The sequence below is a fragment of the Pipistrellus hanaki genome (genome assembly GCF_964339955.1).
Source record: "Pipistrellus hanaki genome assembly, chromosome: 1".
Taxonomy (NCBI): domain Eukaryota; kingdom Metazoa; phylum Chordata; class Mammalia; order Chiroptera; family Vespertilionidae; genus Pipistrellus; species Pipistrellus hanaki.
In genome coordinates, this window is record NC_140503.1 from 29,133,949 (window position 1) to 29,155,476 (window position 21,528).

At 44.2% G+C, this 21,528-nt stretch overlaps 1 protein-coding gene across 4 annotated transcripts in view; it reads right to left on the reverse strand.

Annotated features, from left to right (window-relative positions):
- SYNE2 (spectrin repeat containing nuclear envelope protein 2) overlaps positions 1–21,528 on the reverse strand; it is a 299,775-nt gene that overhangs the window by 95,326 nt on the left and 182,921 nt on the right. For 3 of the 4 annotated variants that reach the window (XM_084866237.1, XM_084866235.1, XM_084866236.1), the window contains 9 exons: positions 18,952–19,137; positions 16,847–16,969; positions 15,458–15,640; positions 12,384–12,515; positions 10,629–10,832; positions 9,745–9,819; positions 8,253–8,360; positions 5,410–5,526; positions 1,670–1,900 (listed from right to left, as the gene is read on the reverse strand). In XM_084866237.1, coding sequence (XP_084722363.1) covers positions 1,670–1,900; positions 5,410–5,526; positions 8,253–8,360; positions 9,745–9,819; positions 10,629–10,832; positions 12,384–12,515; positions 15,458–15,640; positions 16,847–16,969; positions 18,952–19,137 — 1,359 coding nt within the window. The remainder of the gene's footprint in view (positions 1–1,669; positions 1,901–5,409; positions 5,527–8,252; positions 8,361–9,744; positions 9,820–10,628; positions 10,833–12,383; positions 12,516–15,457; positions 15,641–16,846; positions 16,970–18,951; positions 19,138–21,528) is intronic. The other variant, XM_084866238.1, reaches the window with a different exon arrangement.

A 21,528-nucleotide genomic window follows, 5' to 3' on the forward strand; every position in this document is an offset into this window, starting at 1 on the left:
CACCGGCCAGCCATGATTAAGACAGACTCGGGAGCCCCTGCTGCCCCTCAGGGTTCGCAGACATTACCTAGACACAGAGGACTCCTCTGGGTTCCCATCCACCGGGAGTTCCCAGGTCCTCTTCCCCTTCCGTGTGGTGGCCCCACCCCACCCCATGCCTCTAGGCCTCCTGCCTTGGGGGACTTCCAGTCCACCAAGATCCTGCCCAAATAAAGCTCCTTGTGTACTAGCGCCACCTGGTGGTGGTGTCTTTTCCTTGAGCAGCCCCCAAATCCTTGAACCCACCAGTGGTCCAAGCAGGGAATTGGGTGATGATCAAGGGATCGGGGTGGGCTCCACCCAGGCAGCAGGACAATCAATTGGCAAATTGGCCCTGGATGGCCTCCAGGGGCTGGTACTCAGCATTTGAAAGGCCACAGCGCTGTTCTGGGCTGCAGCACTATCTTTTCCAGACTCCGGGGCTCCATGGCTTCTGGACTTTTGGCTGAGATCAAGTCAGACTTCCCTGCCTCGTCAGCTAGGCAGGGAAGTATCTGAGTGAGCCCACCCCTCAGAGCTGACTTTTAGGGTCACAGGTGCTTAGCTGTCCAGGGAAGGGGGTCAGTCTGCCTGCCGGGGGGCGGGGAGCGGGGGGCCCGCTAGGCAGGCACTGGATATTGTACGACTGTGGGCCTGAATGAAAGGAGAGGCGTGTCCGACTTGGACCTGGGGTGGGGTACCCGAGGTGATACGGGGGTCCTCTGAGAGGATACAAATGAGCCAATCAGACGGAGATGTGGGTCCAAAGCTGGTCTCGGCACCACGGGGGGAGGCGCACTCAGTTATGCTGCTGCGAAACCATCATCGTAGTCCCTCCCGGGAGGGTTACAGTCAGGGATCCCCCACGTGTAGGCTGAGCCTGCACAGGTTACTCAAGCGGCTCCAGGCAAGCATGTGTATGACCCCGCCCCTCCCAGGGAGCCGCAGGAGGGGTCACCACGAAGGGCAGCAAAGCCCTGGGATGCCGGGTCTGCAACCTTGAGAATCAGGATTTTCAGTTTCGTTTCCGATGAGTGAAATTTCAAAGAACTTTACTAATCCGAATAAAAAAATGACGGCATTTATGAAACACTCTTTTATCTCCTTGACACTCCAGAGCCTGGATTTTACACCTGATCTCATTGAATCCTGGCAATGTCCTAAGACAGGGGTCTTCAAACTACGGCCCGAGGGCCACATGCGGCCCGCAGAAGAGTCTGATCCGGCCCGCCAGGTTTTTTGGGCAGTGAGCGCAGCCGAGGTGTTACAGTAGGAATTAGTAGTTCATATAGTCCGGCCCTCCAGCTCTCTGAGGGACCGTGATCTGGCCCCCACTTTAAAAAGTTTGAGGACCCCTGTCCTAAGAGATAACCTGATTCTGAAGAAAACGAGGTATCACGTTCACTTCCTCAAAAAAAACATGGACTCTAGATCCTGCGCTCTCCTCCACTACCACCGTCTCCCCAAACGTGATCTTTACGTGAATCATTTCAAACGGTGACCCGCCCCCTGAGAACAGAAAGTTGAGGCCAAAAGAAATGCAGTGGTCGGAGTCACAGGAAGAAACACGCCGTCGCTTTAAGAGAAACTGGCAAAGACACTAGGTGACTGGTGAGGAGGCAAGCCCTGAACTCCAACCCATCAGCCTTACCTGGCACCCTACCAGCTGCTGCTCCACCACCTGCTGCACGTCTGCGTTTAAGGTTTCCGGCTCGAACGCCACACTGGCTTGGTGCAGCCATAGCTCCAGCTCGGCCACCTGGGTCTTGCAGGCATGGAGGACTTCCGCAGGCTCGGGTCTAAGGTTCTCCGCCGGGGAGTGAGAAGCGCCTTGCTCGACGGAAAAGCCCAGGGCTGCAGCCTTGATCGGAGGTGTGGCACCCTAAGATAAAGCCACAGATAATCCAGCAGTGAAAAGCCAGGAGTCCAAAGTTTTCAGACTTGGGCTTGCAAAGACCTGTGGACTCGCAGCATTTCTCCAGTTAAGAGGAAACACACACACACACACACACACACACACACACACACACACGCACACACAAGAGCAGAAGAAAGAAAACTGCACCTCCACACTCATAGCAACTATCACGTGACCTGGCGCCCAGGTCTCCAAGCAACCAATCGGCAGGTACACAGGTACAGCGTTCCCGGACACAGAGGACGCAAACAGGCTCCCAGGGCATGCAACACGGGCCCCGGGAGACAGGTGAGTGTCGTGAGAGAGCGTGCGTGTGGGTGTGTGCTGAAACAAGCTGGCCGGTGTTTACAGACGCGTGGCACACAGTGATTGAGCAATCCTTGCATTGCTGTGCGCTCTGTTCAAACAACAAGGAGATCTGTACACACCGGCGGGGAACAGGGAAACACACACACACACATACACACACTCTTAACATCTCCTCAGATAGTTCACTAGTTCACTAGATTATACAGGATGTTAGCTTTCCCTCTCCCCCGACATACATGCTGTTACTCATCTATACTTGTAGCTTGCGTCTAGTCATGAGCTCCAGTGAGGTAATCTGGAAACTTTCCCCCTGCTCTCCAGAGAGAATTCCTAACACTAACTTTCACCTTCCGGATGCTCCAATAGTATGGAGTTAAGGACCACATGCTGAGAGTAGAGCATAAAAAAAGTGTGATGTGTTTTTCTCATATGGAAACAACAAGGTTGCTTATTGATCCAGTAGGAAAATTTCTAGATAACAGATGAAAATATTCTAATAATTCTACCACAGATATTTTCCATTTGGAGGTAAGAGATGATCTGATACGTTGCTTCCCACATCCCCTTTCCAGAATAGTCAAAGAGTATATTAACCCTTCTAGAAAAATTTCTGTAGGACTAAGGATTTGTGTTTTGTTCCACAAAATGATGGATCAATACGTATCTTATTATGTATAGGATGAAATACAAAGTTTTGGTGTTTTTTTTAATCCTCACCCGAAGGTATTTTTTCCCAATGATTTTTAGAGAGAGTTGAAGGGAGGGGTGTGGGGGAGAGAGAGAGAGAGAGAGGGAGAGAGAGAAGAGAGGCATTGATGTGAGAGAGGCACAGCAATTTGTTGCCTCTCACATAGAGAGCCAGAGAGCAAACCTACAACCCAAGTATATGCCCTTGGCCGGGAATTGAACCTGCGACCCTTCAGTGTGCGGGCTGATGCTCTAACCACTCAACACAACAGTGGCCAGAGCCAAGAATCACCTTCTTAATTTAGAAGCGCTCCCTTGTCTTCTCTGCAGTTCATATACAGTCAGTTCCATTCATGGCTTGGCTGGTTTTAAATTTCTTTTTAAATTCTCATTTTTTTTTTAAAGCAACAGTAGTGTGATTTTACTGCCAGATATCCATTTCTAGTCATCTTCTAGTTTTCTAGCATTTAGATATTGCTTTTGTCTTATTGGCAAAGATTTTGGGATCCTTTTTTTGTTACCTGAGATAACAATCTGCTAATATTAACATTCTATTAATATTGTGTAACAAATGGGCCTTCCTTATTTATTTAAAAATATTATTTGAGCACCCATCATATGCCACATACATTTTTAAAAAGACAAGATTTGGTTTCTTTGCTTTCTCACTAATTCACTGAATTCATGAGGAAACAGGAAACTCGATAACTAATCTGGGCTTTATTTGCTAGTTACTTGAACCTGAAAAAAAGAAATACAAAGGCAATGGAAGAGAAAAAGAACATTTGCAGCCACAGAACTTCAACAGCCGACGGTGCCCTGGGAGACCTGCCGGCACTCAGCTCATCCACCTCTTTTTAAAGTCAAAGAAGCGCAAGTGCATTTAACGTGTAGTCAGTTCACACACCTCCTACTGCAGCACGTTGCTTCTGAGCAGCTCAGGCCCAGAGGTGAGGTGCTTGCCCAAGGTCACACAGCTCTGTGATCTTTTTTAAAAACATATTTTATTGGTTTTTTACCGAGAGGAAGGGAAAAGGATAGAGAGCTAGAAACATCGATGAGAGAGAAACATCCACCAGCTGCCTCCTGCACACCTCCTACTGGGGATGTGCCTGCAACCAAGGTACATGCCCTTGACCGGAATCAAACCTGGGACCCTTCAGTCCGCAGACCGATGCTCTATCCACTGAGCCAAACCGGTTTCGGCTGATCTTTTAAGTCTGATCCCACAGTTATTTCCCACAATAGCATTCCTGCTCCACATCAGCAGCACCCCTGCGAAAGGATAGCCCCAACCGCTGAAAGCAGAGATTTAAATGAATGCTTTATGGTTATACATCTTGGGGGGACTAAAAAGTACTATCACAAGTATTTCCTGTGATAGAGCCACATCATCTCTGTAGCATAGCTGTGCATGAATTAATATCGGATCCTTCATTGGCTTATGATGAGCCAGGCGGCTGTGCTCCGTGTGATGCACACCACAAGCCCAATGACTCCCAATGCACAGAGGAGGAAACTGAGGCCTCGAGGGGTCACAGAACGGCCGACGGTCACCCCGCTGGTAAGTGGAACCAGGATTCAGTCCCAGCTTTCATTATGCCTTAGAGGCTACACGGCCACATTCCTGACATAATTTAGCCCACCCTCTGGTATCCAAGTCAGCCTCTCAGGGAAGGTCATACCGCTTGATTTCCGCGTCAACACATCACTAATCCAAGCAATAGCATTCGGTTAAAATATAAGCTCATTTTTTTGGCTGCAGCTATGCATATTTCATGCCCAAGTGCCAACCCTTTAAATTTCTACTTACTACTTTACAGTCAACTCTAAAAAAAATGCATGTTTCTCCATTCCACACACACACAAACAGACACATACTCTCTTTAAAAAAATGCAAAATTGCCTGACTAAAGCACAATACCTGCGCTTGTACAGACACTGGACACGCCGCTGGGGCAGGGAGGTGGCGTTTTATTTAGTGAGACCAACCTTACCTTGGTTTCATGCCTGTCAGTCCTAAATATTCAAATTAGGAAAGCCAATTGGAATATTCCAGGTTTGATTCCTTATTCCCCACCTCCCAGACGTACTTATAATTCCTGAATTTTGATTTCCTCATTTGTAAACTTATGGTAGATATTAATCTACCTTTTAATCTGAGGATTAATCAGCAAATATAAATGCCTCTCATGTAATGGCCGTTGTTAATCAATAATAGCTCTCGTCCACTTTCAGGGCCCCCATAAGGAGCGTCTACAGCAGAAAGACGTGGTTGTTCATGGAGACGCGAGTTCACCCTGATGAAGGGCGAGCCAGGGTCATGCTCACTTCCTGTGTGAACACCTGATGGCAAACCTTCCGGTTCTCCGGCGTGACCACACACACGGAGAGTAACGCCAAACACAGGAAGCCTGTCACCTCTGGGTGCGCGGCTACCTGAGCAGTTAGTTGGCTTGTGACCAACAGGGACTTACCCCTTCCGTTTGGTCGGGGCCCGGGGAAAACGCTGGGCCTAGCCCAGGGCTGAGTGAGCCTGTTGCAAGAACGTGTCCCTCGGAACTATCACACGTGCTGATTTTCCCAGCTGCCTCCTGTGGAGAGAAGCATCAGAGGTCCGGAGAAGGTCCTGCTCTGTGGCCATGCAAGCCACTCTTCCCGCACCTGCTCATTTGACAAATCGCCCGCTTGCAGAACTGTCCGGAGAAGTCAGGTGCATTCGGGAGAAAAGCTTGTTCATTAGGAAAACAATCACCTTCCTCCGGTTTGTCTTTATTGGAAAGACCTCAACTCTGCAAAGCTCTCTGGTTTAAGAGGAGCACATATGGAATCTGGAGAATCATGCACTTCAGTGGATTATTATAAGCATTGAAATGAAAGGAGATTATATGATAAAGGCCACATTTCAACTAGTGAGAGAAAAGATGCATTTCTAAACTTGGGAAGAACTACCCAGGCATTTCATGAAAAATATTAACTAGATTCTGTCTCACCCTGAACAATGAATTCTAATATTTAATATAAATGTTATACCATAAAAATTTTTGAAGAGAATATGAGTGGATCTTTTTCTAATGTAAGAGTAGGGAAGGACTTTGAAAGCTTGACAATAAAGGAAAAGAATGTTAGTATTAACAAAAATAATGTGAAACACAATCTATGCTTAAAGAGAAATAACAGACTGGGTAACAACTTATAAAGTGCTAATATCCTTAAAATATTACTAACTCTGATAAATTAATAATGAAAACATCAGCCCCTCCATAGAAAACCAGTCAAGTGCCACGAATAAACAATTCACAAAATAACACAAAAGCCCATGAGCCCCTAAAGAGATATTCAAACGCTCCTAGAATATAAATTTAATTTAAACTACTAGCAAAGTTTGGCTAAGATTAAAAGTATTCAATATCACCCTAGCTAGTCTGGCTCAGTGGATACAGTGTTGGCCCGAGGACTGAAGGGTCCCAGGGTCCCAGGTACCATTCCGGTCAAGGGCACATACTTCGGTTGTAGGCTCAATCCCTGGCCCTGGTTGGGGCACGTATGGGAGGCAGTCAATCAGTGTATTTCTCTCACACAAATGTTCTCACTCTGCCTCTTCCCCTCCCTTCCCCTCTCTCTAAAAAAAAAAAAAAAAAAAAAAAAAAAAAAAAAAAAAAAAAATCAATGGAAAAATATCTTTGAGTGAGGATTAAAAAAAAAAAAAGAGAAAAGAAAATTCAGTATCAGCCTGGGGACAGGAAATAGGCACTTCTGAGCACTCTGGGTAGGAATAAAATTGATATAGTCCTTCTAGAAGGAAGTCTGATAATGTGTATCACATTTTAAACGAATCCAGCACTTTCACTTAGTAGGTTAACCAAGGTTGAAAAGTGGGAAAATGTCACCTACATAAATAACTAACATAATGTGGTGGAAAGAGTATGGGTATTGTCATCAACCAACCTTGGTTGCTCTACTTATAAGTTGTATGATCTTGGACAAGTTAACCTGGGCACGGAGTCTCATTTACTTTATTTTAAAAATGGGAATATAGTCTACCTCACTCATGCTTGTGGGGATTAAACAATGACACATATATAAAGCATCCAACAAAAACATCACTTTTCAGTTCCTTGTACTAAAAACAGCACTGCCATTAAAAAGATATGAGCCAAGAGCTACAGGTAAAGCTTGGTGTCGCTGGCTTTGGTTTAACTTTTAACTAAAGGTAAAATTTGAAAGGTATGTCGGGATCGTGGAAAGTCTGGAGTGCCAGGCTAAGGAGTTTGCGTTTTATTCAGGAGATAATCAGAGTCCTGACAGTTTACTGCAGGTGGTTAATGGCTTTATGAAAAGCCATCAGTACTGTATGGGACGCATTAGGAAAAATGACGAGGCTGTCGCCCAAGGAGAAGGTTACTCCCCAAGTAATAACTGCCTGGAATATGATGGCGGCAAAAACAAAGGCAGAGCCGAAACCGGTTTGGCTCAGCGGTAGAGCATCTGTCTGCGGACTGAAAGGTCCCAGGTTTGATTCCGGTCAAGGGCATGTACCTTGGTTGTGGGCACATCCCCAGTAGGGGGTGTGCAAGAGGCAGCTGGTCGATGTTTCTCTCTCATCGACGTTTCTAGCTCTATATCTTTCTCCCTTCCTCTCTGTGAAAAAATCAATAAAATATATTTAAAAAAATAAAAATAAAAATAAAGGCAGAGACTAGAGATGCAGTACAAGGAGAGCCCGAGGCCAATGGAATGAAAGCACTGGCTGGACCTGGGGGGGGGGGGGGCGAGGAGGGGTGTCAGCCCTGGGCAGGAGGCAGGGGCGGGCAGGTGTATGGATCTTAAGGATGAAGGCACGTTTCAGGAACAAGGGAAAAGCACTGTGCTTACGTCAGCTTGTGATTTTCTAAAGGGAGGGCATTCGCCTTGTGTTTTGAGAGATTGGAGAAGATTTGGAAGGTCATTAGGAACAAAAATACTCACTTCGTTCATTTATCTCATACACCGCTTTGTTCAAGCATTAGGCAGAGACCCCCTCCCCCAGCTACTGCCCAAAGAGAGGTGTGTTAAACACTCTGAAACACTAGGGTGAACGTCTCAGGTGCTCCTTTGAGATTTCCGTTTTGCCAGTTTGGATTGCCACATACTGAGTTTTCCTCAGAAAAATACTCTTCTTTCAACACTGAGGTTAAAGTAGAAATGCGATGATAAGCAAGGACTTGGTGGCCTTTGCGTTTGTGCAAAGAGGTGATGGTGACAGGCAGCTCTTTCCCTAGACTTCCTCCCCTTCCCAGCCCTGCGCCCTCCCGCCATCGTGTGCCAGGCCCGCCATTACCTGAATGATCGTGCCAGCGGACGAGGATGCTGCATCTTCCTCCCTCTCCTTGTCGTGCTTCCAGAGGAGAGACCAAGACCCAGACGATGGCTTCGCGTTATCTCCGCTCTAACACAGTAACCAACTCATCAGCAGAGGGAAGCGATTTCCTAACCATTACAACCAGCATCCCCCTTATCTCCTCCCTTTTACACAAAACATCGCTGGCCAGGCAGTGTAACTGCAGCCTTAAGTCCACCTCGCCCCCTAGTTTTTCATCTCTTTTTCTGGCTCACTAAGTCATATGACTCCAAATGGGGTGGCTCTTCCTGAAGCCTAAAAAATACTCTAAGGAATTGGGAGTCAGCCCTGACCGGGTGGCTCAGTTGGATGGAGTGTCGTCCTGTGAACCAAAAGGTTGTGGGTTCAATTCCTGGCCAGGGCACTGATCTAGATTGCGAATTCCATCCCTGGTCTTAGTGCATGTGGGAGGCAACGGATCGATGTTTCTCTTGCACATCGATGTTTCTCTTTCTGTCTCTCTTCCTTCCTCTCTAAAAACATCAATAAAAACATATCCTTCGGTGAGGATTAAAAAAAGAAAAAAAGTTGCTTTAGGAATTTAATTCACTTTGTTAAATGTAACCTTAAAGGCTAATTTCAATACAACGGCCTGATGAACGTGAATTTTCGCTGCTGTCATCAGACACAAAAGGTGAATGTAATAAACATACTTGCTCAAAGCAAACACAGGTTGCAAATGAGAGTCAGATGACATGCACGCTTTTCTTGGCCCCTGTACCCCTTTATTCTGAGTCTGTCTGATGGTCCGAGCAGAGTACACCTGCATTCAGCTCCACCGAGTCCTAACGGTGCTACAGGACAACAGGTTATTCTGTGTGACAATGGAGCTATTTCACCATCTATAAAATGAGCAGTGAAACGACTGGTCGCTACAAGTGAGACAAAAAATGTAATTTTTTTTTCTTTTGGCACAAGAGCCATTATAACTTCAGTTTTTAAGGTATGACATAAAAATCGGAATCAGGAAAGACAACTGGAACTGTCTCATCCAACCAGTTCAAATGCAACCATAAGGGTTTGTATCAGTTGCTAACACATCTCTTCCTGTCCTTTGCGATGCTGTTTCAGACGACAAAAGGAATTCAAGTGTGAAAAACTAAAGTTCTGAAAAGCACAGCAGGAGTAGCAACCAAACAGCACCCTCTCCACACGTCAGAGCAAGTGCCCAGGAGTCAGGATACGACAAAGAACTTCATCTCCCTTCTGCCACCAAGAGCGTCTGAATTGCATGTATCCCCCGCTGGCGGGAAGCGGTGTAAGAGGCACTTAAACAACGTTAATAACAGAAGAGAATGACTTCAACCCCCCTTCTAAAATACGGACATTAGTTTAAAAAATCTTTGTGTCCCCTTTCATTTTGAGATCTTCCCACTGACCTTCTGGAGATCTCGGTTCTCACAAAACTTGAGGATAGAATCACCGTCCTTACCTCACTCTTCAGGGAGCTCTCTTCCGCCTCTTCCTTGACAGCTGGCAGGAACGGCAGGGAGGCTCTCCGGCTCAGCTGAAAGGCAGGAAGGGCACCGACACTTGTGGCCGAGTTCATTCAACCCCGCCGGGACCCCGCTGGCTGCGTGTCTACGGAGCTCCCTTTTCATTCTCTTTATCCAACATGCCCACCTACACACGTAGCCCCCTGGGTCTGGCAACTCCAGACCCACACCCTGCCTCAGTCAAATCTCATCTCCTTCTCATTGGCCTCGTCCTCACTGGCTCCTCACCAAACAATTAAAAAATGTGCTTCCCTGCCAAAACCGGTTTGGCTCGGTGGACAGAGCGTTGGCCTGCGGACTGAAGGGTCCCAGGTTCGATTCCGGCTGAGGGCTCGTATATTGGTTGTGGGCTCATTCCCGGTGGGGGGAGTGCAGGAGGTGGCTGGTTGATGTTTCTCTCTCATCGATGTTTCTAGCTCTCTCTCTCTCTCCCTTCCTCTAATCAATAAAATATATTTTAAAAAATTGTGCTTACCTGACCTGGACTCAGGGTGGGATGGGGAGGTGCTGGTCTCATTTTGGAGTCTGCAATGGGCTGTTTAGTAAGAAGATTTTCGAAGAGTGGCTCCCACCCCCTGCCTGTGAAACTCTAGCAGCAGCACTGTCAGGAACTCGGGCATAAGCATTCTGTGGAGCCCAGAACAGACGCCCCCTGAAGACAGGTTCACTGGGGAACAACCTCAGGGCAGTAGCTCCACTTTCTCCAATGCCTTTCCTGTTGGCCATAGACCCAGACGCCACAGGTGTTCCAGGTGAAAACGACTGCCCATGTGACGCTCTCAGGGAACGTGGGCCCCGCATCCATGACAGTCACACCCACCTTCCGCTCAGACACGTCCCTCTCGGCCGGGCCGTCGTCTTCCGATGCTCCTGCGGACAGCGTTTCCTTGTCTTTCTCTAATTCCTGCTGTTCCTGCTGTAAGTGCCGGTGAAGGTTCAGTACGGAGGCCTTTAAGTCCACCAGCAGGTCTTCTTTTTTCTGGCTCAGACTCAGGATCTGCTTTTCAATGCCTTCGACTTCTCCCTGTGCAGAGAGAGGGCACTGCCTGAGGATGTCGGAGGCCTGGGTGTGCCGCAGGAGCGGGCTTCCCCGGGGAGAGGGATGGAGATTTGCCTGGGCCGCTGGTTTGCAGAGCCAGGAGCTGCTCTCCGGGACAGTCTAGTGCAGCATCCTGGCTGCGCTTCCCAACGGCCTGGGAAGGCTTTTAGAATGCCCTAGCCCCGTGGTCAGCAAACTGCGGCTTGCGAGCCACATGCAGCTCTTTGGCCCCTTGAGTGTGGCTCTTCCACAAAATACCACGGCCTGAGTATTTTGAAGAAGTGGCGTTAGAAGAAGTTTGAGTTTAAAAAATTTGGCTCTCAAAAGAAATTTCAACTGTTGTACTGTTGATATTTGGCTCTGCTGACTAATGAGTTTGCCGATCACTGGACTAGCCTCACCTTAGACCTTGTCCGTCGGTCTCTGGAGGCTCAGAAATGTGTGACAAGCTCCATGGGTGACTGTGATGTGTAATCATGGTTGGAAGCCAGGGCTCAGTGGCCACAGGACTGACTGGCCACAATCCACAGAGTCAGGGCCCAGGAACCTGCCCTTTCCCAAGCACTCAGGAGACCCGTGAGCAGACTAACGTTTGGCAACCACAGAGAGAAAACAAGGTTAGGAATCTCACACTTCTCCTATGGCCTTTGAAGCCTTCTTTAGTGTTCCTGAATCTACTTCCTTTTTCCTCACGGCCAAAGCTTCCTACCAAATGGGAATAAATAAATAAAGGTACCACGAAGTACAACACACTATGGGAATGATAGGTGATTCTCTCTTTTTTTGGGGGGGGTGGGGGGGAATGCGCCTCGAGTTTTTGAATGTGAAGGGAAATGTGACATTTTTATAATATGGAGTCTTTGTTACATTGGGTCTGCCTTACTGAGTTCATTGCTTAACAGCTGTGTCACCTTGGATTCCTCTGGTCCAGCCGTGAGGTTAAGGACCGTATCCTAGGTCCCGTGGCTGGCAAGTGGTGCAACCTGGCTTTGGATACGACAGCAACTGCCCGGACTTGATGGCAGGAAAAAAGCAGCTCTCTACAATCCTTGCCATACAATCAGGCTTTTTTTCTTTATAGAAGTTCTGATTCGAAAAACTAAAACGGAAAAACCCTTATCGTAGAGGGTCACCACGCAAACCCCCGTCACTGGGTCCCCCTGACACTGGCAGTTACAGCATAAGGAAATGCTGCTTAGGATATGGAGCTCTTCATTACAGCAGCGACCTGGTCTTGACCTCTAAAGGTCAGCCCAGACCACGTGACCCCTACCCTAGAAAGCTAGCCAGAAAGTCGGGTTGTCCAAACATCCTGTGTTACATGAGCTTCTTCGGTATCCGAGCGAATTCAGGTCACTTTGCAGCGAGCTGAGGACCGGGACACTGGATAATGATTTTTCACCTATTTTATAAAATAGGAATGGAAAGCAAACACACTCCTAAAACACCTTCAATCGGAAGAGAATCGTAGGAGAAAGACTGTACTGTCACAGAGGCTTCTAGGCACCAACGGCTGAGCAAATGGAAGAAACATACCTGTACCTGTGGCAGATGGGCAGCCCGGTCCGGTGACATATCTTCAGGGGAGAGCTCAGCTGAATAATCATTTAAGATCTCCTTCAAGTGGTCCATCTCCTCATCACATTCATTAGTCTGTTTTATGGCTATCTATAAAAATAAATCCCCAAAAGAAGAACCTTTGTCACATCTAAGGAACAGATCAATGGTCCGCTTCCAATATCCAGTCCCATCACAAGTTCCAACCAATTACAGCAAATATGCACCCAGACAGATTTCAATAGGAAATAGTAGTCTTGCCCAGCCGGTGTGGCTCAGTGATTGAACATGGAGGTCATGGTTCGATTCCTGGTCAGGGTACATGCCCGGGTGGTGAGCTCAATCCCCAATGTGGGGCGTGCAGAAAGCAGCCAATCAATGATTCTCTCTCGTTACTGATGTGTCTATCCCTCTTTCCCTTCCTTTATGAAATCAATAACAATATATTTTAAAAAAGGAAAGAAATGGTAGCCTAAATATAGAGGACAACATTGGCGAAGCTGGCACATGACCTTCATGCTCTACAGTTGTGGGCACCTGGGCACTGCTTGGAGTACAGACCTAAGAAGACACAGCCTTGCTCTTAAGTATTTCCGGTCCGCTGGGATTATTCTGGAAAGCATTTTATGGCAGGCTAATAGAAATTTGCTGCGTTTTACAAAATTACTGATAGTTGCATATGCCGTTTAAATTCGCTTTTCATGTGAGGCTTTCACACAAATCTACTGAGTCAGAGCAGAAAGGGCGTGTAATGCGAGAGATGAAAAAATTCCCATTCCAGCCACACCCTCACCGGGTGTCCACTGGGATCAGTAAGGCACATTTTATGAGCAAATGGTTGAAGGTTCGAGAGCCGTCTGTGAGTTGGCAGAATAAAGCAAAACTAACCAGAACAATACTCGGAATCTGGTGTTAAGGGGGCAGCAGAGCCTGAAGCTGATCATAAATAATGTGATCAACGTATGATGAAGGGAAGAAATGGACTTCAAAAGCAAGTCCAGGATTTCCTCGGCAAGTTTCACAATGAAGCAACACGTCTTTTAAACTACAAAGTTTCGGGCCCACACAGAATTCTTCCTTGTATTTTCTTTAATATTTAACCATACATGTAGCTGCCGGCTGGAAATGAATAACTATGCTCGCTGCACACACCTGTTCCCCAGCCCTCTCTAATGAGCAACATCCCATTACTCGCCCGAAAGCGATTTGTCTCGTTTTCCACAACGAGGGCTCTTCCAATATCTAGAGCAGGAATTAAAATAAATGGACCGTATTCTAATGCTTTTCAGTCTCACAGGCTTACTGAGCTTTGAATCATGAGATGACATCTGATTTCCACCAACACAGGAAGGTGGAAAATTTTATCAGCACAGTCTGATCCCTAATTTGACACAAAAAAATAATGTTGTCTTCTATCTCCCTCTCTTTCACCTTTTGAAGAAGCCACTTTTGGGCCTAGCGAGGGCCATAATTTTCTTTTACTGACCAGGAAGCACATAAAATTGAAAGTAATAATAGATCAAATTTTATATATCTCCTGTCCGGGTGGCTATGTTGGTTAGAGTGACGTCCCGATACGCCACGGCTGCAGGTTCAATCCCCGGTAAGGGCACATACAAGAAGCAACAAACGAATGTATAAATAAGTGGAATAACACACTGATATTTCTGTCTCTCTCTCAAAAGCAATAAATAAAAACATTTAAAAATCTTCTATGCTGTTCTGGTTTCTTCTATTTATATTGTTAAAAAACAGTACATTGAATCCTGGCCACGAGTCTTGGTTGATGGGAGCGTTTGTCCCAAGGTTGTGGTTTGATTCACATTTAGGGCATATCCGCAGATTGTAGATTCTATCCTCCCAGCCAGGGAGCATAGATGAGGCAACTGATCAATGTTTCTCTCTCTCATTGCCTTTTTTTTTTTTTTTTTTTTTTTTTTTTCCCTTCTCTCTCTCAAACCAGTAAGCATATCCTCAGGGAGGATTAAAAAAAAAAAAAAATAGTACACTGACTGCCAGAGCTTCTTCTCCCTGGGGGTGGTAGGAAATAAGGTCAGGAGATCAGTGGCCAGGCCAGAGAGACTAGAGGAGTTAAGCCTCCATCTAGAAATGACAGTACCCTGAAAACCTTAGGGGAACACAGAGGGGCCACCTAAATGTGAATGAAAGTGAAGAGGGAGGCAGAACACAGCAGGTTTCTTCTTACAATCAGGCGGTAGTTGGGGGAAAGGGAAAATAAACCTCTCCTCCTGCCCCTGACTCATCCACAATCAGGAAACGCAGGATAAGGGGATCTTTAATTTAAGGCTCTTTAGCAACTTTCTGTTCTTGTGAGAGTGGCTGTTGAATAGAAATGCAATTTCTATCTAATGATGATGCCCGATGAGACTGGGACGCAAACCAAATGTAAGGGGGCGGGGGAGAAGGAACCTCTGGGGAGAGACTAGAAGAGGTCATCCCTTAGAAGGAAGAGGCTGGAATCTAGAAACTCAAATGCTTGTCCCCATTTGTGCACAAACGAATCCCAACACAAAAGAACTTGGTGTTCTTTGAGCGAGTCGTCTACCTTCTAACACTACTCTCCTTACAGATGAACATAAGCTGCATCGAATGCTTGAGAATAAAACAGGCAATGAAGAGGAAAGTGACTATGATGAGAGGAGAGTATTATGAGGATGACTCCCGCATGAGTCTGTCGGCCTCATGAGATTGCAAGTGCTCTGCTCAAGTTGGAGTGTCTTCCCATGGCATTTTATCCACGTAGGCCTTCAATAACTGGAGGATGGAATTAAATAGACCATAACTATGCTTTAATGTCTTCAACCAGAATAAGAGTAAGAACTGAGAAAATGACCTTGGCCCCATATGAGCAAGAAGATACACACGCGTACATCAAATGGGTAATAGCACAGGAGGAGGCCCAAGAGAATTAACCCAGGCAGCACCTTCCTGTCATGGGAATTTGACCTCCCCAACCACTGAAACTGAACACAAAACCAGTTTCTGCTGAATATGCTCGTCCGATAAGCTGGCTGTCCTCATTAACTACTCACCTTTAACAGCTCATTTTGCTCCTGAGTCACATTTTCCAACAGCTTTATGTCTTGTAAAAGCTGATTTGTTCGCTGAAATACAGGCAGGGGTTTCATTCTCGCCTGGGGCAGCCTCAGTTTCACTTGGTAAGACATTATTTCAGCAATGGTTTTCTTCATAGGGTGTATATTTTCAAGTATGACCTTAGTGATATCAGATAACATGGTTCACAAGTGAAAATGAGGCCAACGCAAAGTCTAATTACTCAAAATTATAATAGTGTATAATTTATTCTCTATAGGTCTGATTTTTAAAACATTTCCTTAGCTCACATTCAAAAGGGTTACAATACCACTTGTGAACTAGTAGTTAAAGTTCTTAGGAAAGAATGCCTGAGGCAAGAGTCACCTCCTGGCTCTGAATTATGCACATGGACAACCCTTTCCTTCCTTCTCTCCCCGCTCCCCAGACACCCCCTGTAGAACTGTTGTTGTGCTTTGTGAATTGTCTCCGGGCGGTGAGCTGTGCAGCAGCAGGTACTGCACGTACGCGCTGTCACAGGAGCCGCACCTAGCATGGGCCTCCCCACAGAGTGAGTTCCCCAAAAATGCTTATGAATGAGCAGCACTGTCCTGTCAAAAGTGATATGTCCCAAAGGTGTAATTACTTTGCTTTAATGACACCGGACCCACAGAAACGTGGATATACATAATCAATTCATGAGAGGAGATTGTTCACTTTGCAAAGTACTGCCTAGGGATCCTTTCATTGGGTCCTCATATCTGCCCTGGGAGGCAGGTATCAGACCTGCCATTTCACAGGTGAAGAAACTGGGTCACAGAAGTTGGAAGACTGGAGCTGCGGTCAGATTGCCAAGAGCAGGGCTGGGATGAGAACCCAGTCCGCCTGACCTCAGGCACATGCTCCTAACCACTGGGCGAATCACCATCTGTGGGCTGGTTAGTGCTCGGGGCTCTATGTACATTGGAACTGCCCAATGCAATAGCTGCAATGCCAGAGTGCAGATATGAAAGACAATCCAAGAAATGCTAACTCACAGCTCGGAGTCACAGAGCCAGAAAGGAGCATAGTTGGGGCTGAAACTCAGCTCTCCAGACTTAGAGTCTCAAGCTACTTGGACTATTAAACAACGAGGGTTTCCTTCAAAATTTCCAAACTTTGAAGTTTTTAGAAGCAATGAAATGAAAAAAATAACCTATAGGAAAAGTATCTTCATATAGGTAGTACTATATGATTTAAGACACAATTTTTATAGTCATTCATAGTATCTCTTGCAAAGTTACTGTGCTATTACTGTAGCAAGACTACATACTTTTTATTACATACTATCTAAAAATAAACATTGTAAGTGGTATGAGAAAATACTTTAAATAAGGATCCATGCTTACCTCCCCATGCTTGAGATGTTCTTCTGGTGAAAAATCAAATATTTCTTTTGATAACAGAATAGCTTTGATTTTTGAAACTCTTTTCTCCATTGATTTTAACTCAGTTTCAATAGCAACCACATCCTAGAGTTTCAGAAACAAAAACACTCATGCAGTATATGCTGTAGGTTAATCATCTATACAACACAATTTATTGCCATTCATTTTCTTTCCATATTTAACCAAAATACGTTTGCCACTAAATAGCTCTTAAAAACTAAATAGATGCTACTCAGATAATGCTGAGTGTTTTCAATAAAAAATGTTATTCTACTAATAGCATACTACACTACAAAGCAATGCTTACACACCGTTGAACTCATAAAGCCAGTTTTCAATTACTTATACTGTGGGAGCAAAAGTGCAGATGCTTCTTGACTTATGATGAGGTTGTGCTTTTATAAACCCATTGTAAATTGAAAATGTGGTTAAGTCAAAGATGCATTTAATACACCTAACCTACTAAACGTCAGAGCAGACTGAGCCTTAAATATGCTCAGCATACCTACATGAGCCTACAGTTGGGCAAAATATCTAACACTGTAGGAAAACTATCTGGGAGGGGTGGGGCGGTCACTGCCACTGCTCAGCATCACAAGAGAGTATCTTACTGCATGTTGCTAGCTGGGAAAAGATCAAAATTCAAAACCTGAAGTATGGTTTCTGTTGAATGTGTATCCCTTTCACACCATCGCAAAATAAAAAATCTCACGTGAAATGATTGTAAATTGGGGACCGTCTGTAGTGTATATTTGAATTAAGTTTTAAGCAAATCCCCCATGATCTATAATCTCTTTAGGTTTATCTTTGGAATGTGTTTAAACACTCGAATTCAAGTGGGCCTAGCATTTTATACATTCCCACCACTTAACGTAAAACGATAAAGTCACCCTTGGGAACGGAACACACAAGGAGCTGGAAAAGGGACAGGGCTTTCCTGCCAATCCCCGAATGAGCCCTTGCCAGTCAGAGTCCCTGACTACTTTAAAACTTACTCCCATTAATTTAAACAATAGGTCATTTGTCCGGGGGTTATTCTCTTATCAACGTCGACCTCTAGAACTTGGCCAAGCATTTTAAAGTGAAAATGCTGAGATTTGTGCTATAAGACAAAGCCCACATTTTGAAGTCCACTCCCACTGTAAGAGGGCCTTCAGATCTTTCCACCAGATCTCAAGGCTGACACACCAAAGCAATTAAAAAGTTAAGCTAATAGTGAAGGGGACAGAAACAGCTACACAGAAATAGACAAAATATAGCAGTTTGGAGCCATTCAGTATAGGACAAAACACAACTATAAACGAGTAAAGCAGTAAGTATAGTAACTTTATAGTAATATTTCCAAATTATAAGGAAAAGTTAAATCATATTGAAATTATTATCTGCACCTTATATTGAAAAAGGTATGTAAAAGTATAGAATGTATTGAATATTTTAGGATAATTCCCATAAAAATTTGTAGAAGCATTTAAAACCTTTGGAATATGCATCACTAAGAATATTTAATGTTATTATTCCATGAGGTTACCTAAGTGTCGTGTAGGGAATGTAATTGAGAAACAAAAGATAAATAACTAAGACTGACTGTTCCTGCTTTTGCTATGGTAATTAATCCTTAAGTAAACACCGCATTATGTCTCAAGCTAAAATAAATAAAGTTATTTAAAAATCCTGTGGCTGGCATATAGCAGTCCCTCAATAAATATTTGCTATTGGTGAAGATTTGTGAGGTTATCGGTTTTAATAACCTCTTTGCTAATCTTTTACCTCAACCATATCTCCTCTTAGAGAAAGAGAAAACACTGGGCTTATTTGATCAGGATTCTTCCCTTTAAGCAGTCCGGTTCTGGACTCAGAAGGTGGATATGACTTTTTGTTGTAGTTGCACTAGAGGTTGCAAAGTCAAATGAAATATAATTTAAGAAATAAGAACACACATGAAAGATAAACAGTACCAGATCAACGTGCCTCCCTATAATTAGTGGATGATTAGCAGAGTAACTCTAATTTACTCAATGAAACATACATTAAAAATAAGAAATCACATCTCCAGAGTGCCAACTCACATAGGCCATTCGCTGGATCTGGGGCAGGCTCTCCATGATGTTTTGCTGTAAAGCTGCCACCTGACGGCTTAACTCTTGTATGGACTGTGCTAAGTCATCGGTTTCAAAAATCACTGACAGGTCTTCTAGATCCGTGAAAATGGAATGCAAAAGATTGTGCTTCTGTTCCGAATCTTCCAAAGCCATCTACATAATGAGAAACAAACGGGGGTGGGGGAAACATTAAGACACTATTGTTGTTCATTATTTCCTCTAGATGTGTGAGATCATGTGATCCAAGAAATACCCTTGTAAGAACCAAAACTGAGTCAAGCCAGAGAAAGAGAAGCAGCGATCAGACTCTCAAACCTCAGAGGGAAGGTTGGGGGGTGGGGGAGAGGGGTAATGGAGAGAGATCAACCAAAGGACTTGTGTGCATGCATATAAGCCTAACCAGTGGCTATGGACAACAGGGGGTTGGGGACATATATGGGGAGGGGTTTGGAATGGGAATAGGGGGATGAGGACAACTATGTGATACCAATTATGTGATGATAATAACAAAAAAGACACTGAAAGTTGATTACAATTTAAATCCGAGATCGAAGGCTCATTTGCCTCCACATTAGAAACTCCTGGTCATTTTCAGTTTCGCAGTAATACACTGAACTTCACTGCCGACGGCCTTTTGAGTGTCTGCCAACCAGGCTGACAGCGGAGGCCACTTTGCACCACATAACCCTTCTCTCCAGCCATCCTTCATCATGAGGACCAGGAAAACGCCCTGTAGGCCATCTCTCTGGAATGTGGAACTGGGGCTAATAAAGCCTTTCAGGCTCTTCCCCATGGGTGGGACTGCTAATTCTGGGAAGGTGGGTTTGAGAGGAATAACCGAGTGGGGTGAGGGGAAACGGCGTTCCTGGGTCTGCCAGCCCTGCCCAGTGCCAGTGACCTCAGGCCTCACCACAGGTGCCGCGGCTCCCTCAGGCATCCCCAGAGCATGTGCTGACCTGAACAACTTGATGCTAAGAGACCTCTATGCGATATAATCAAACAGGAGTGAAAAAACACCCATTTATAGAACTTCTTGGACATTCCTCCTTATAATGTTCTGTCTTTTAATGATTATAAAGGCTCAACTTTCAAACTTAAGGATTTCAAAATATCTCAGCCACCTACTGGAAATGTTCAATCTGCTAACGTAGTCTTTAGGTAATTCCATTAAAAAATAACTGATATGGGAAAGAACATTTACTTATACTAGAATTCCAATTATAAGCCTCTAAATGTAATCAACTTACGAAGAATGCTTTATTGGCCTTATTTAAAATCCTAGGAGGAGAACATTAAAAAAAAAACACAACAAAACTGAAAACCCCAATGCTTTATACCAATAATACTATTTAGAAAAGCATCAAAAAAACATAAACTAGCCCTAGCCCATTTGGCTTGGTGGATAGAGCGTTGGCCTGTGTACTGAAGGGTCCCAGGTTTCTCTCTCATCGATGTTTCTAACTCTATCTATCTCCCCTCCTCTTTGTAAAAAAATCAATAAGATATATTAAAAAAACAAACAAAAAAAACCCCATAAACTACTTAGGGATAAATTTAACAATTTATAAGCAAGACCTGTACATGAAGACTACCAAATACCACTGAGAGAAATTTTAAAGAGATAAAAGTAAATAAAAAGATATTTTATGTTCTTGGATTAGCACAGTCAATATCATTAAGAGGTCAATTCTAGCCAAATTGATTTACAGAATAAATGCAATCACACTAAAAATTCCAACAGACCTTGTAGATATCAACAAGCTGATTCTAAGATTTAAATAAAAATGCAAAAACCAAAAACAAATTTGAAAAATAACTAAGTTGTAGAATGTACCCTACCTGATTTCAAGACTTACTGTAAAGCTATAGCAATCAAAACTATCTCCTTGGTGAAAGAATAGACACATAGATCAATAAAACATGAGAGCCCAGAAATAAACCCACATACATGAGGTCAACTGATTTTCAACAGGCATCAAAGTAATTAAATGGTGCTCTCTTCAACAAATGGTGCTAGAATAACTGGATATCCGACTAGAAAAAAATGAACATCAATTCTTGCCTTATACCATGTACAAACATTAACTTGATCATGGATCTAAAGTATGTTAAACCATTAAATTTCTAGAAGATAGAAAGAAATCCTTGTGACCTTGGGTGAGATTTCTTAAACATAACACAAAAGAATAATCCATAAAAGAAAAATACTGACAAATTGGATTTCATCAAATTAATAACATTTGTTATCTGAAAGACTATGTGGAGAGAATGAAAAGAAAAGTCACCAACTGGGAGAAAATATTTTAAAATCACTTATCTATTAAAGGACTGGTTTCTAGAATATTTTATAAATAAGTCTAACAACTCAATAGTAAAATGACAGAAAAAATTTAAAAATGGGCAATAAAAAAATTGAAATAACACTTCAAAAAAGAAGTGTAAAAATGTTAAAAAAAAAACAAACAAACACACACATGGAGAAACTCTCAAATACATAAATCATTAGTCATTAGAGAAATGCCATTTAAATCACAATGAGATACC